General features: G+C 38.1%; 2 protein-coding genes across 2 annotated transcripts; both read left to right on the forward strand.

Moving 5' to 3' along the window:
• The first annotated feature begins 2184 nt into the window (after positions 1-2184).
• Positions 2185-3178, forward strand: LOC102963879 (olfactory receptor 8G5-like). Its single transcript, XM_015538936.1, has one exon. The coding sequence runs from the start codon at positions 2243-2245 to the stop codon at positions 3176-3178; it is 936 nt and encodes a 311-aa protein (XP_015394422.1). The 5' UTR covers positions 2185-2242.
• A 4905-nt stretch (positions 3179-8083) lies between these two features.
• Positions 8084-9016, forward strand: LOC102964180 (olfactory receptor 149-like). The gene has a single exon (XM_007074038.2). It carries the CDS (start codon positions 8084-8086, stop codon positions 9014-9016), a length of 933 nt encoding a protein of 310 aa, XP_007074100.2.
• The last annotated feature ends 5427 nt before the right edge of the window (positions 9017-14443 follow it).

The following is a 14443-nucleotide window of genomic DNA, read 5'->3' on the forward strand; positions in this document are numbered from 1 at the left end:
GCTTGTCATCCCTAGATCTGTTTTAATGTGGACTTACTTTAATTGTTGGATTGTCTATTTCAATCTACAAGAAATTGCCAACTTCTTCCCCAAAGTGGCTGAACCATATTAGTATCCCACCAGTTTTGTATCAGTCCAGTTGCTGCTCACCGACAACTGGTATTGCCAGGGTATTTGTGGTTGTTCATCACCCAATCCAATGTAGGTGTATAGACGTGTCTCGTTTAGTTTTAAATTTTCATGTCCTTGGTGACTAAGGATATTGAGTATATTTTCATATACTTCTTGACTATTCAAATGCATTTTTGTGAGGAATCTGTTCATATATTTTAAACTTTTAAAAGTTGCTTGTATTTACGTTAAAATTGCAAATATTGGGACACCTGGGTGGCTCAGTTGGTTAAGCAACTGACTCTTGATTTCCACTCAAGTCATGATCTCACTATTGGTGAGTTCGAGCCCCACCAACTCAAAGCTTGTGCTTTGGGGTTAACTGTTCATTTTCTTTTCTTTTCCTTTTTTTTTTTTAATGTTTATTTATTTATTTTTGAGAGAGAGAGAGAGAGCGAGAGAGAGAGCACAAGTAGGGGAGGGTCAGAGAGACAGGGAGAGACAGAATCCAGAGCAGGCTCTGGACTCCAAGCTGTCAGCACAGAGCATGACGCAGGGCTTCAACCCATGAACCATGGGTTCATGACTTGAGCCAAATTCGGACACTGAGCCACCCAGTCTTCCCACTTTTCATTTTCTTAATGGTCATTTTTATTTTTATTTTTTTTTAATATGAAATTTATTGTCAAATTGGTTTCCATACAATACCCAGTGCTTCTCCCAACAGGTGCCCTCCTAATTTTGATGAAGTACAAGTAAACAATTTTTATGGTTAGTTTTTTGTTGTTTATATCTTTTGCTTTTGTTATTATTCTTGTGTGTATATATATATACATATATATATATATATATATATACATACATATATATCCTTTTTTAAAAAAATCTAAAACTACTCCATGATCTAAAAGATTTTCTTCAGTCCCTTCTTTCTGATGTTTTAGTCTTTGTGCTCAGATCTGATTGCAGGTTTATATTGGAGCAGAGGCGAGATAGAAATTTTTAGATTTTTTTGTCTTTTCTATATTTACATAAATTCAACTCTAATCCATTTGAAATGTTTACTTTGGTGCACGTAATGGTAAAATAATCTTTTTGCCATTTAACTGAATAGGGAGGACATTTGTAATTCTGTTTTCTAATTTTATGCCTCTGCTTTGTATCAAAGATGAAGGAACAGAAAGAAGGACTGAGATACTAACATTTCTGTTTCTGTAATTTGAAGTAAGTTACAGCTTATTTTGCAAATGATAAACTGTTAATCATTAAAAACAACACAGTAATTGATTATTCTCTCTTTCTGATTGATAAATCTCTCCCAATTTTATGACAAAGTGGATAATATTGTTATTTCTCTTTTATAGATTTAGAAGGCAAGACACAAAGAGATTGATTGACTTGTCCCAAGGGTATCAGCTACTAACTAAAGGATGGTATCAGAATCAGAATTTAAGGCCTGCCTTTTAACCACTACTCATACTGCTTTCTTTCAAGCAAAGGCAGAAGTACTTGGTCCAGGACCACAAAGCCACTAATGGTGGGCCAATCCACTTGGTAGATTTGTACAATGATAGCTGTAGGTGTTGTTTCATCTGAATAATAATATTTAAACATCTGAAGACTTTATGTAGAGATTCAGATTTCCTGATAATTATTTTTAAAATGTAAAGATCTGAAAATCATAAGATCTCATGCATTTCTGCCAGAAATTAATTGCAGGCTATTAGCGCTTAGCAGTATTTGGTCTCCTCAAGGTGTCACGATGCCAGTTTCACTCATCTACACTGGCTTCTCTAAATATTTAGGTTTCTGAGTCTCAACTTAGAAATATTGGCTTGATTATTGTTGAAATGTTCAAAATGGGAAACACCTGGCAATTTTTAATGATTTATAAACATGGTTATTTTTATATACATACATTTATTATATTTGAAAATGAGGCTTAATAAATATTAAATCACGATGAATTTCACTTATGTAAATTGACCTAGAGTTAAATAACCATATAGACCAAGAGGATATCTAAAACAAGAATCATCTACATGGGGCATCCTACTCTAAATAGAGAATAATGAAGTTTTCCCAACAACCATGTTTTTCTCTGTCCCCTTCAGAAACCACTCACAGGAACATGGCAGCAGAAAATCTTTCCACAGTGACTGCGTTTATCCTCACTGGGCTAACACAACAGCCAGAACTCCAGCTGCCCCTTTTCTTTCTCTTCCTAGGAGTCTATGTGGTCACAGTGGTGGGGAACTTGGTCATGATCACACTGATAGGGCTCAGTGCTCACCTACACACCCCCATGTACTACTTCCTCAGTAATTTGTCCTTCATTGATCTCTGCCATTCCACTGTCATTACCCCCAGAATGCTAGTGAACTTTGTGACAGAGATGAACACCATCTCCTACTCTGAATGCATAACTCAGCTCTATTTCTTCCTTGTTTTTGCTATCTCAGAGTGTTACATGTTAGCTGCAATGGCATACGACCGCTATGTTGCCATCTGTAGCCCCCTGCTTTATAATATTAACATGTCCCATCAGGCTTGTTTCTCCCTGATTTGGGGAGTGTATATAATAGCTCTGGTTTGTGCATTTGTTCATACAGGCTGCTTGTTTAGGGTTCACTTCTGCAAATTTGCTGTGATCAACCATTATTTCTGTGATCTTCTTTCCCTCTTAAAGCTCTCCTGTTCTAGCACCCACGTCAATGAATTACTGATTCTAGTCTTTAGTGCAATTAATATCCTCGCCCCCAGCCTCATGATTCTTAGCTCCTACATCTTCATCATTGCCAGCATGCTCCGCATCCGCTCCACCGAAGGCAGAGCCAAAGCCTTCAGCACCTGCAGCTCCCACATCTCCGCTGTTGCCGTTTTCTTTGGATCCGCTGCGTTCATGTACCTGCAGCCATCATCCGTGAGCTCCCTGGACCAAGGAAAAGTGTCTTCTGTGTTTTATACTATTGTTGTGCCTATGTTGAATCCCCTGATCTACAGCCTGAGGAATAAAGATGTCAATGTCGCACTGAAGAAAATGCTAGAGAGAAGAATATTCTTGTGATTAGAAATAACATGAGGATCATTTATTAGTCTCAGTCATTGTCTGTTACATTGTATGGATCAATGTGTTTAATTTCAGCCCATTTGTCAATACACATCCTCAGTTAGTGGGATTCTATTCACATTATTTCTTACTCCTATGGCCTTTTGATGTCACTGCTCTCTGGATTTTTTTCCCATGAGTATCACTGAGACACAGATTAGAAGTGCTAAGGATGACCTGGATACATGGACCCACTAATGCCACTGCCATCACCTCCTCCCCTTGTCTTCGGTAAACTGATAAAGACTCAGTTTGCAACCATAATGAAAGTATCTTCCAGAAGTGCTTAGCCATATCCTTTTTTTCTATGCAGTCAAAAATATAAAAATCATAGTAATGTAATGACTGTAATCTCTAGTTTTTGCACACCTCTAACCTGGGAAAACCTCTTTCCCACTATATCCTACCCTGTACTTTCTTTTTCTGACTTATTTCCTCTATTTCATACTTAAGAAACTTAAGAAACTTTTTTCCTCTCTTTCATACGTAAGAAACATTTTTTCTTTTTATGCTGAAGGGAAATCTAACTTTTTATTAGTTCCATTTTTTCTTTTTTTACTGGTTATTAACTGTGGAAAAGCACAGAATGTTAAATCTGAGTTACAGGCCCATGTAGGTGTTGTTATTGTCCCCAATCCAATATCCTCCTGCTTTGGCATCCATTAATCTAGTTTGCAATGATCTGTGTATTGTCCAAGTTCACACTAGACTGTAATCTCCATCAAGGTAGACCCCTGTACATGCAGTTCAGTGCCATATCTCCAAATAGCAGAATGCCTGCTACCTAGAGGGTCTTGATAATTTTCTTGGTAATTACTTTCCCCCTATAAAATATTCATATGAAAACTAATATTTATCCAACGTAGGTCTTCACCCATTAACCCCTTCAAGTGATATATGTGGCTTTCTGGTTTCAGTTTAAATCAATGAGGTGTAACTTTGGAGAATTTTCTAAGGATCTCGAGGATAACTTGTAGCATCCCTAGTTGTTTCTGTACAAGGACTAAGAAATACTAGTCCTGGGGTGCCTGGGTGGCTCAGTCGGTTGAGCATCCAACTTTGGCTCAGGTCATGATCTCACGGTTCGTGAGTTTAAGTCCCACATCGGGCTCTGTGCTGACCGCTCAGAGCCTGGAGCCTACTTCAGATTCTGTGTCCCCCTTGCTCTCTGCCCCTCCCCCACCCATGCCCTGTCTCTCTCTGCTTCTCAAAAATAAAGAAATGTAATAATAATAATAAAAAAAAAACTAAGAAATACTAGTCCTGAGATTCTTCTGTGGCAAATCCCAGCACAGATATGGTAACCTGCAAATACCTGATTTTTTATGTCATTAAATCCTGTCAACAATCAAGGAGTCCCTAAAGCAAGTCTAATTATTCGTGAATTTAAGTATGCAGCCTTAGAGACTCAAAAAAATTAAGTAGATTTGAAATCAAATGGGTCAACATGGCAAATCATGTGGTAGAATGATGTCTGGGGCCGAAACAACCCCATCTGGCCACCGTACCCAAATAATTCCACCTATTGGCATAGAGGAAATTCTTTGCTATTTAAACTTAAGAAGAAAGGGCATTAAATATTTAAATATAAAGCCTTGGTTATTGCTTCCAGCAGTAGAGATACATTATACTCTTTTTTAAAAATTTGGTCTTTGATTTTCCCCCTTTTATGTATTTTTATTATTTTTATTTAAGTATAGTTGACACACATTCCATTAGTCTTAGGTGTATAACGCAGTGGTCTGACAACTCTATACATTATGCAAAGCTCACCACAAGCGTAACTACCATGTCTCGCCATAAAACACTGCGACAATACCATTGACTATATTCCCTATACTGGATCTTTAATTTCTGTAATTTATTCATTTCATAAGTGGATGCCTGTACCTCCATCTTCCTTTTGCTCATTTTTCACATCCCCTGCCTCCTCCCCTCCAGCAACTATCAGTTTGTTCTCTGTATTTATGGGTCTATTTTTGCTTTTTTTTGTTTTTGCATTTTTTTCTTTTTAAGATTCCACATATGAGTGAAATCATATAGTATTTGTTTTTCTCTGTCTGACTTATTTCACTTAGCATAATACCCTCCAGGTCTATCTGTGTTGTCCTAAATGACAAGATCTCATCCTTTATATTGCTGAGTAATATTCCTTTATATTGCTGTGTGTGTGTGTTTCTACACAAGCATGCATGAGTGTGTGTGTGTGTGTGTGTGTGTGTCTCCACCTAACTTTGCATTTGAGTCCAGACCAGTTGTGTTCAAAGGCCTCCTCTGCCCTGTAAGCATGCCCTCTTACTCATACTTAAACCCTTATAGTGATAGAAACTCAATCCTTCACAAGTCATTTTATCCCATTAATTTTTTTCTTTCTATACTGAAACGAAATCTAACTTTTTATTAGTTCCATTTTTTTTTTACTGGTTATTCACCGCAAAAAAGCACGTAATAATTCTAATTAGCAGCTGCTCATGAATTTGAAAATAAGTGTCATGTCTCTGCTTTTGTATGCAAAACGTCCCAGGAGCTTTCATAGTGGAAAAGTTTGAAGCTTTGGTCTGGAATCAGATCTGGAAAAGATCTGAGATTTAACCTCAGCTCACTTTGCAGCTATATGATCAAGTTCTAAAACTCCCAGTGCTTTTATTTCCTCTCCTATTTAATAAGATTGTTTTGAGACCTAAATTTAAACATAAAAGAACAAAAAAATAATAACAAATTAGCATAGTACCTGGCAAATGCTCAATGTATATTACTGTTATTTTTATTAAATCTTTTTCATACAGGATGGTTTAAAGACACTTTACCGATTTATAATCTTCCTTTGAAAGTACTTAGCTTATTAATGTTTTTTTTTGTAAGGTGCATTTACTAGAAAAAAACACATAAGATGATAATTAAATAATTCCTTATTATTGATTATATCCTGTCTGCAACAGTGATACTCATTGTAAATATCTACATAGTCCTAAAAATGTTTGCGTCCTTGAAAATAAGGTGTTGCAATATTACCACATGTAAAGACAGGCAAGTAAAGGAGGCAAAAAAAAAGGAACTCAGCCTGAAGCCTTGAAGTCAAGATTGGAGTCCATTCTCCAGGCCAGCAGACTTGAAAGAGGTGTAGATGTTTTCCATTTCAAAACATCTATAACTATTTTGTCTTGGGGGTAAATGTGGTTAATTTTAATCTAATTGTTCCCTCAGAACTACCCCTGTGAATCATGAGAAATGTCCAAAGGGATCTGAAGGAGATGACCCAGAGGGAATGAATGTGTTCAAGTCTTGAGGGTATATGCTCTTGGTACCTGATTTTATAAACACCTAAATCTCAGTTCCTGTGGCTGGGGCACTTTGTGTTCTTCTGGGAACCAGAGAGTGTGACTTGGGTTATCTTGTTACTGTGCTACAGAAAATTCCACCATGTTCCCTGTGAACAGGGTGCGTGTTCAGATTTTTTCTCACCTCTCACAGACATCTTTCGCTTCTTATTCACCGAAGTGTGGGGATCCAGTTGTTGGGAGTTGTTAGGTTTTTAATTCTTGAAGATGACTCTTACTTGAAAAGGACTGAGAAAACAAGAGGATCATAGATTTGTTGTCTTAGGGATCGTAAATTATCCCTGGAATGGGATATTTAATGGCAAGTTAGTGGCCATTAAATATGGAATGGCGTATTAATCACTGCGCGTGGTTACAGTCAGAGAACTCTTGAGTCTTCACTGACCAAAAGAGGAAAGATTTCCAGGGCGAGGCTATGATGAAACTTCTTCAAGGACGGAATCCAGATAAGTCAGAATTTCACACAGACCATCTTCTAGTATGTCTAGAGTGAGTAACAGGAAACAAGTTTCTGGTAAACACAGGTGATTTTTTTTTCAGGATGTCACGGACTCTTTCTTTGGAGTCTTCATTTTTCTCTGCATCTAGCATTGTAACTACATGTTGGTTTTGGGTGATTTTCTTTCTCTCTCTTTCTTTCCTTAAGTTCATGGCTTTATTAAAGTACAACAAACATTCAAATTACATGGCAAATATAGAGCCCAGTGTGTTTTCACACAAATATTCTCTCCTGTCTCCTCAGTGTGAGAATCCTCTGTCCATAAATTGGAATTTGTCTGCAAATGTTTATTGCTCATACTGCTGCCACATAATTTCAGAATTTCTTTGGGGCAGGGCTGGAACAAAAAAGAGGGGGGTGGACACCAGTTAATTCTTCATGGTCTTTGGTTGGGAAGCACCCTTTATCAAGTTGTCCTGTCAAAGAGATGGGTTTTCTATTGGAATTTCAGCATCCAGAGGAGCCACCACACAATTCTGCAATAGTGACCCCTCTCAGCTCAAAAGCACAAGAGAAAGAAGGAAAAAGTGGAAGCACAGCTGTGGGGGCCTCTCCTCCAGGTTTTATTTCCTTTTCACAATCTGCTTCCTTCTGTTTATGTTCAAAAGTTTTTAGGTAAATACATTTTGTGTTTTGTCTGGTGGTTTTTTTTTTTTAAGTTTTATTTATTTTAGAAACCTCTAGACCCAACATGGGGCTTTAAAGTCTCAATCCTGAGATCAAGACTCGCCTGCTCTTCTGACTGAGCCAGCCAGGCGTCCCTCCAGAGTTTTTAATTGTAGTCTCTGGGGAAGATAGAATATAGTGAACTGAATCTAACTTGGCCCAAACCAAAGTTTTCAGAATACGGTAAAAAATTTTTATTTTCTTTATCTTTTGATGTAGAAATGCTCTTACATAAGGTTTACTGTTGATTGTTAAAACATGAAACCTACACATCCATCCATTGGAGAGATTCTCAGTTTTACATCAGTGTTCACACTTTGGACACCTATGTTCTGTTTTGAAGTCCAACATCTGACGAAGATGGGGAATGCTTCAGTGGTGACCAAGTTCATCCTGCTGGGCATCCCATACACGGAGGATCTGGAGACTACGCTCTTTGTCCTGTTTTTGGGCTGCTATGTCTTCACTCTTATGGGGAACCTGCTCCTCCTACTGGCGATTGTCTCCTCCACTCGGCTTCACATCCCCATGTACTTCTTCCTGTGTCAACTGTCTGTGTGTGACATATTTTTCCCTTCTGTGAGCTCCCCCAAGATGCTCTTCTACCTCTCGGGGAACAGCCGGGCCATCTTCTATGCGGGCTGCGTGTCCCAGCTCTTCTTCTACCACTTCCTGGGCTGTACCGAGTGCTTCCTGTACACGGTGATGGCCTACGACCGCTTTGTCGCCATCTGTTACCCTCTCCGCTACACGGTAATCATGAGCCACAGGGTGTGTGCCATCCTGGCCGTGGGGACCTCTTTTTTTGGCTGCATTCAGGCCACCTTCCTAACCACTCTCACCTTCCAGTTGCCCTACTGTGGCCCCAATGAGGTGGATTACTTCTTCTGTGATATCCCGGTGATGCTGAAGCTGGCTTGTGCTGACACCTCAGCCCTGGAGAGGGTGGGGTTCGTCAGCGTGGGCCTCATGCCCCTCAGCTGCTTCCTTCTCATCCTCACCTCCTACAGCCGCATTGTCTGCTCCATCCTGCAGATCCGCTCTACTGAAGGCAGACGCCGTGCCTTCTCCACCTGCAGTGCCCACCTTACTGCCATCCTCCTCTCCTTTATGCCGGTGGTCCTCATCTACCTGCAGCCCACCCCCAATCCCTGGCTCAATGCAACTGTTCAGGTCCTGAATAACTTGGTCACCCCCATGCTGAACCCCTTGATTTACAGCTTGAGAAATAAAGAAGTAAAATATTCTCTGAGGAAGGTACTATGGCAGGTAGCCTTCCTTCCTGAGCAATGATAGAGATTAGTGACTACACTTCAATAGCACCACACTGCTAGGACACAGATGTTATCAATGGCCCTTGGATAGATAAAGAAGCTAAGGTTTGGAGCACGTGGGTGGCTGTAGGTGAAGTGTTCGGCTCTTGGATTTCAGCTCAGGTCATGATCTCGTGGTTTGTGGGTTCGAGCCCTGCATCAAGCTCTGCACTGACAGTGAGAGAACTGCTTGGGATTCTCTCTCTCTCTCTCTCTCTCTCTCTCTCTTTCTGTCTCCTCCCTCCCTCAAAAATAAACATTAAAAAAAATTTTTTTAAAGAAGCTAAGGTTTGAAGTCATAAAGTGGATTGTTCAAAGCCACATAACTAATAAATTATGCTACCTACAAAGGATTATCTCTTCCCATTTTGCAAGAAAGCCTAGTTCTGCTGTTCCTCATTCTGTTTTCTTTTCCTATTTTCCTCCTCCCACATCCTCTCCTTCTTTTCCCTTTTCCCTTACTCTAGCATTCCCTCATCTTGGCATGATTATCCAATTATTCTCTCAAATGCCTGCATCAGATACGCTGCCATTTGATGGTCTAGGAGTTTTTGAGATAGTCGGGAGGGCGGGGGGGGGGCTTCAACCACATTGCTCCTGGTGACATTCTGTGACTTCTGGAATGTAAAGATGCTGTGTCAAGGAAAAGGGCTTCTCTGGATGAGACCTGAGGCAGGCTTGTTATGGGTGAATCAGAGATCACCTACAAAGCCTGTCAGTCTTGGATCTAGAAACAGTCCACTGGCTGGGAGGTGGGGCAGTGGATGAGAGGCTAGAGAATGTGAAGAGGCTAGACAGGGAGAATCTGTGAAAGGGTGACTAATTCTGTTGTTTTCAGTATCAGGAATTTGAGTTGGTCTTTGAAATCTGCAGCACAGCCAGGGGTCAATGCAAAAAGTCCAAGCTGCTACTGCTGTGTGCTTTTGGATTCTCTGCTTACCAAAAGGCTGTGACTTTAGCTCTCTTTGCTAACATTCTTTTGTTCTTTTACCTACTGAGCTTAGCATGTGAAATGCGCCTTTCTAATACAAACAATAATTTGAAGAAAGGAAAGAAAATGATTGGAAGAGAAGGGAATGATGGGAAGGGAAGGGGAGGAGGGAAGAGAGGGGATGATAGGAAGGAAATGGTGTAGTGGCAATTGGAAGAGGGTGATGGGAAAGAAGGGGGTGATGGGATGAGAAGGGGGTGATGGGAAGGAAGGGGGAGATGGGATGAGAAGGGAGATTGGGAGGGAAGGGGGCAGAGGCAAAGGCAAGTCTTCTCTCCTCTTGCTTCTTTCTGGCATCAGAGTGCAGTCAGGGAATCTGCCAGACTGAACCAGTGTTTGGGGCCTCATGTGAGGGTGATAAGATGATTCATGTTTTTGAAAGGGAGAACGTTTTTCCTACTCACATGTCTTAAGCTCTGTGCCTTTTATTCTTTCTATCACATGTGCTCCTTCCAGAGTCTTCAGCCGGTCAAACTCATTCTTATCATCAAACATTTAGTTAAAATATAATTTTCTATGTGAAATTTTCCTAATCCTAAGCAAATCAGTCTCCCATATCTGTATGCTTTGTATCAGACTTTACAAATCTTTACAAATCTTTAAGAAAACTTTAAATAACCATGTAGAAGAAAGAAAGCATGGCACTTAGTAAGTAAGAGGAATAATTCACCTATGTTTTTCACTGCCCCTTACTAGTTGTGAGCCTTGTTTACTTCCTCCGTAACATAAAGATAGTACTTTTCTTGCAAGTGCTGTTGTACATATTAAACAACACAAAAGCAAAGTATTCATCTGCCTTATTGGCGGTGCTCCAGAAACTTAATTATATATATTTTTTCTACTCTTCTTGCTATTTCCATAGCTTACTCCCTCACTTCAGTTAAGTCTTTGATGCTCAAATGCCACAAGCACAGAGAGGACTCCTGAGAGCATACTGTTAAAAGTCACCTACTTCATCACATTTATTTCTACTTATTGTTTGTCTTTCTAACTAAAACATAAACTCCATGAAGGCATGGATTTTTCTTATTTGTTTCTTACTGTCCTTCTACAACCTAAAGCAGTTCCTTTTACATGGATGCCCTAAAGAACTTAAAGTTCTGAATTCATGGTATGTCTTGTTCCTATGACCCAGATGGTCCCCCATCCCTCACTTCCTTTTAAATGCTGCATTCCTATTTTGTTTTCCTAGACCAGAACATTTGCCTTCATTTCCACCCGGCATTGCTCCAAGAACAGGAATTCTGTCTTCTGCATCAGGACTTGACTGGGCTAGACTCCTACCCCTTTTCTCTAGGTTCCATTCTTCTCCATTACGTTTACTCTCTGTCCTGACACTGAATCTTGCTTGCTTACACCTTGCTTGAAAGCCAAACCTTTTAAACCCTATTTTCACCTTTCAGACATGCATTTGGAACCTATCAGCCACCACTGTCTTTAATAACCTACTTGCTTGAAATTTCTTTAGTTGTTTGTTCGTAAGATTATCTAAAATACCTGCTCCAAAACAATAGATTTCCACTTTACCTTTTAGTAGGTTTTCTACTTATTTGTAGCTCTTACTCTGATAGCAACAGAGGCATTTAACATAGCTTATTGAATGAGGCATATTAAACTCTAAAAGTACTTTGTGAAACAGAACAATGGCATGACTATTATATTAGAACCAGTATAATGGGAAAGCAGAAATTAGCTATATTGTTTAATTTCTGACTATGTGCCAAGACGTTCTCTTTAAGAAATTCATATACATTATTTTATTAAACCTTCACATTAACACTTCAAAATATATATTATAGTCCATGTTTTTTCAGATGTGGAAATTGAGTTCCAGTTTCATCAAAGTAACACTCTAACATCATATTAAATCAGAGGAACTGTAATTGAAGGTAGGATTTACCTCACACCAAATTTAAGATTTTTTCTCATACATTTTGCCGACTCTATCTAAAACACTAATACATAAATAAAATACATAAACATAAATAAAATTCTTCCCGATACTAGGAAGGATTCCATAAATTTTGTCTATGACTTTTTATTTCTGTAATTCCATGAGGTCAAGTTTCTTGAGAGTTGTGAAGTGAATGCCAATATAGATGTCAAAATAAAAGTACAGGGTTACTTGACATTTACATCAAGATCTTAGTTGATCCGTACCTGGGAGATATTTTATAATTAGATAATTTTTAAAAAGTTATTTAATTTAAAGTTATTTTAAAAATACTTAAAAAGTACTTATCAGTATGCTAGCCATATATCAAATACTCCACTTGGATTTTCTAATTTAATTCCTGTAAATACTCTATGGAGTGAGAATTATTACTACTCAAATATAAGAGAACAGGACACTGGGGCATCTTGGTGGCTCAGTCGGTTGAGCATCCCACTCTTGATTTCTTCTCAGATCATGATCCCAGGGTTGTGGGATCAAGCCCTATTGTCAATGATGTTCACAAAGGAATCTCAAAGGAATCAAATGAAAATGAAGTATCAATTCATAAAGAAATAACTGTTATAAAACTTAACAAAACTTGCTCACTCTGTAAACTACCAGAAAATTTAAGTGTCATATATGTATATATGTATGGAATATATACATATACACACTTCAAAATGGCATAGGATTGTGATACCTGAGAGAAGAAAAAACAATTAGATGAGCTTTATGCTCATTCTGGCTTTCTGTTTTGGGGCAATTTCTAGTCTGTGGCTCAGAAAAGTCATTCCAATAACAGCATAGAAGTCATGCTGAATTGGTAAGGTAGAAGTCGGAGTTCCTAAATGTCAAAGTGATAAGAATTTGTGGGGTAGAGCATTAGAGAGGAGAGAGCTATTCACAGAAATCAACACGGGACCCTCTTGCATGAATGCCTCAACACTAATTTCTGAATGCATGCATAGGGTGAAATCCCACAAGGCTAGGCAAAGAAAAATTTCTGAAGCATTTACAAGTAGGGGCTATAAGTAAAAATACTGCAAATATTTGCTTAGAGCTAGAAATCATTCAAGTTCTGATCTTCTAAATAGAGAAGATATGGGACATTTAATAGAGATCCAAAAAGGTCATGATTTAAGTGTGTGGGGTTTAATTAGCCCTAAAGTAAAGCTAATCTAGAGACATAATAAAGAAGCCTGAAAACAAGACATTGATTGATCAAGCTGAACCAGAAGTAACATAACTGCCTGCCAGAACAAGATCCAACTCTCTAAAGGAACATAGCAAAATACAGCACTCTCTAGAAACCACTAGAGCTAAGAATAACTTGATATTTCCATCATCAAGTGTGGAAAACTTTTGTGTTACGAGGGCATTGAACAGAGTTTTTACAAAGGTTTTGTCTCAGTAGTGAAACAAAACTACCAGCAGAAATAAGGCTATTCGGGTTCTACCCCAAAACACACAAAAGCAAGCCTTGAAGAAAACAAATTTTTCAGAAAAAACTTGAGAGCACTGTAGAATCAAAAATTTCCAGACATGTAACACTTACTGCAATGACCCCTGAGTAATGTACGGAATTGTTGAATCACTATATTGTACACCTGAAGCTACTATAACACTGTATGTTAATTATACTGGAATTAAGATAAAAATTTTTAAATTTAAAGTTAAAAAATTCCAGAAATATAGAGAAATCGAGACAAACATAAGACCCATAATTAGGATTTTTTAAAAAGTCAATATTCAAAGACCCAGAAGAGTCACAAATAATGGAATTAGTAGACAAAGACATTAGAAGTTACTGTTTTAATGAAATATTGAATATTTCATATTTTCAAATGATGAAAAATTGAAATATTCCATATTTTCAAAAGGTAAAGAAAATCATAAACATTATGAGAAATATATGGATGATAAAAAATCACCTAAATCAAAATTCTAAAGATTAAAATACAATGTCTAACATGAAAAATTCACTGGATTAGAGTGGTAACAAATTAGACACTGCAAATTTGCAAGTTCTGTCGTAGCAATGGAAATAACCTAAACAAAATACAGAGAGAAGAACTATTGAAAAACAGTATGAGCAGAGCATCAGTGAAGCAGGGGACAATTTCAAGCAGCCTAATAATATAAGTATAATTGTAGTCCTCAATGGAAGAAGGAGAGGAAGAGAAGGGAAAAAAATACTCAGAGGAATAATGATCAGTTTTTCAAAATAGGAGGGCAACTAGAAGTCAAGAGAATGAAAAATTCAACAAAAATCAATCTGGAAAATAACCAAATATCTGGAATGGTTGAAAAAAGAAACTGAAAGAGAAAACACAAAGGTTTTTGAGATGAATACAATAAAATAGAAATGTATAGGGTACACCTAACACAGTTCTTACCATGAAATTATATCACCACACTAAAAAAGAAAGATCTCAAAGCAATGACCTCTGTTGTCAACAGAAGAGCATGTTAAAATATAC

The sequence above is a fragment of the Panthera tigris genome, chromosome D1 (genome assembly GCF_018350195.1).
Source record: "Panthera tigris isolate Pti1 chromosome D1, P.tigris_Pti1_mat1.1, whole genome shotgun sequence".
NCBI classification, from domain to species: Eukaryota; Metazoa; Chordata; class Mammalia; order Carnivora; family Felidae; genus Panthera; species Panthera tigris.

Excerpts from the sequence above, each read along its gene's own strand:
- LOC102963879 (XM_015538936.1), top strand. The coding sequence starts at position 2,243 with ATGGCAGCAGAAAATCTTTCCACAGTGACTGCGTTTATCCTCACTGGG.
- LOC102964180 (XM_007074038.2), top strand. The coding sequence starts at position 8,084 with ATGGGGAATGCTTCAGTGGTGACCAAGTTCATCCTGCTGGGCATCCCA.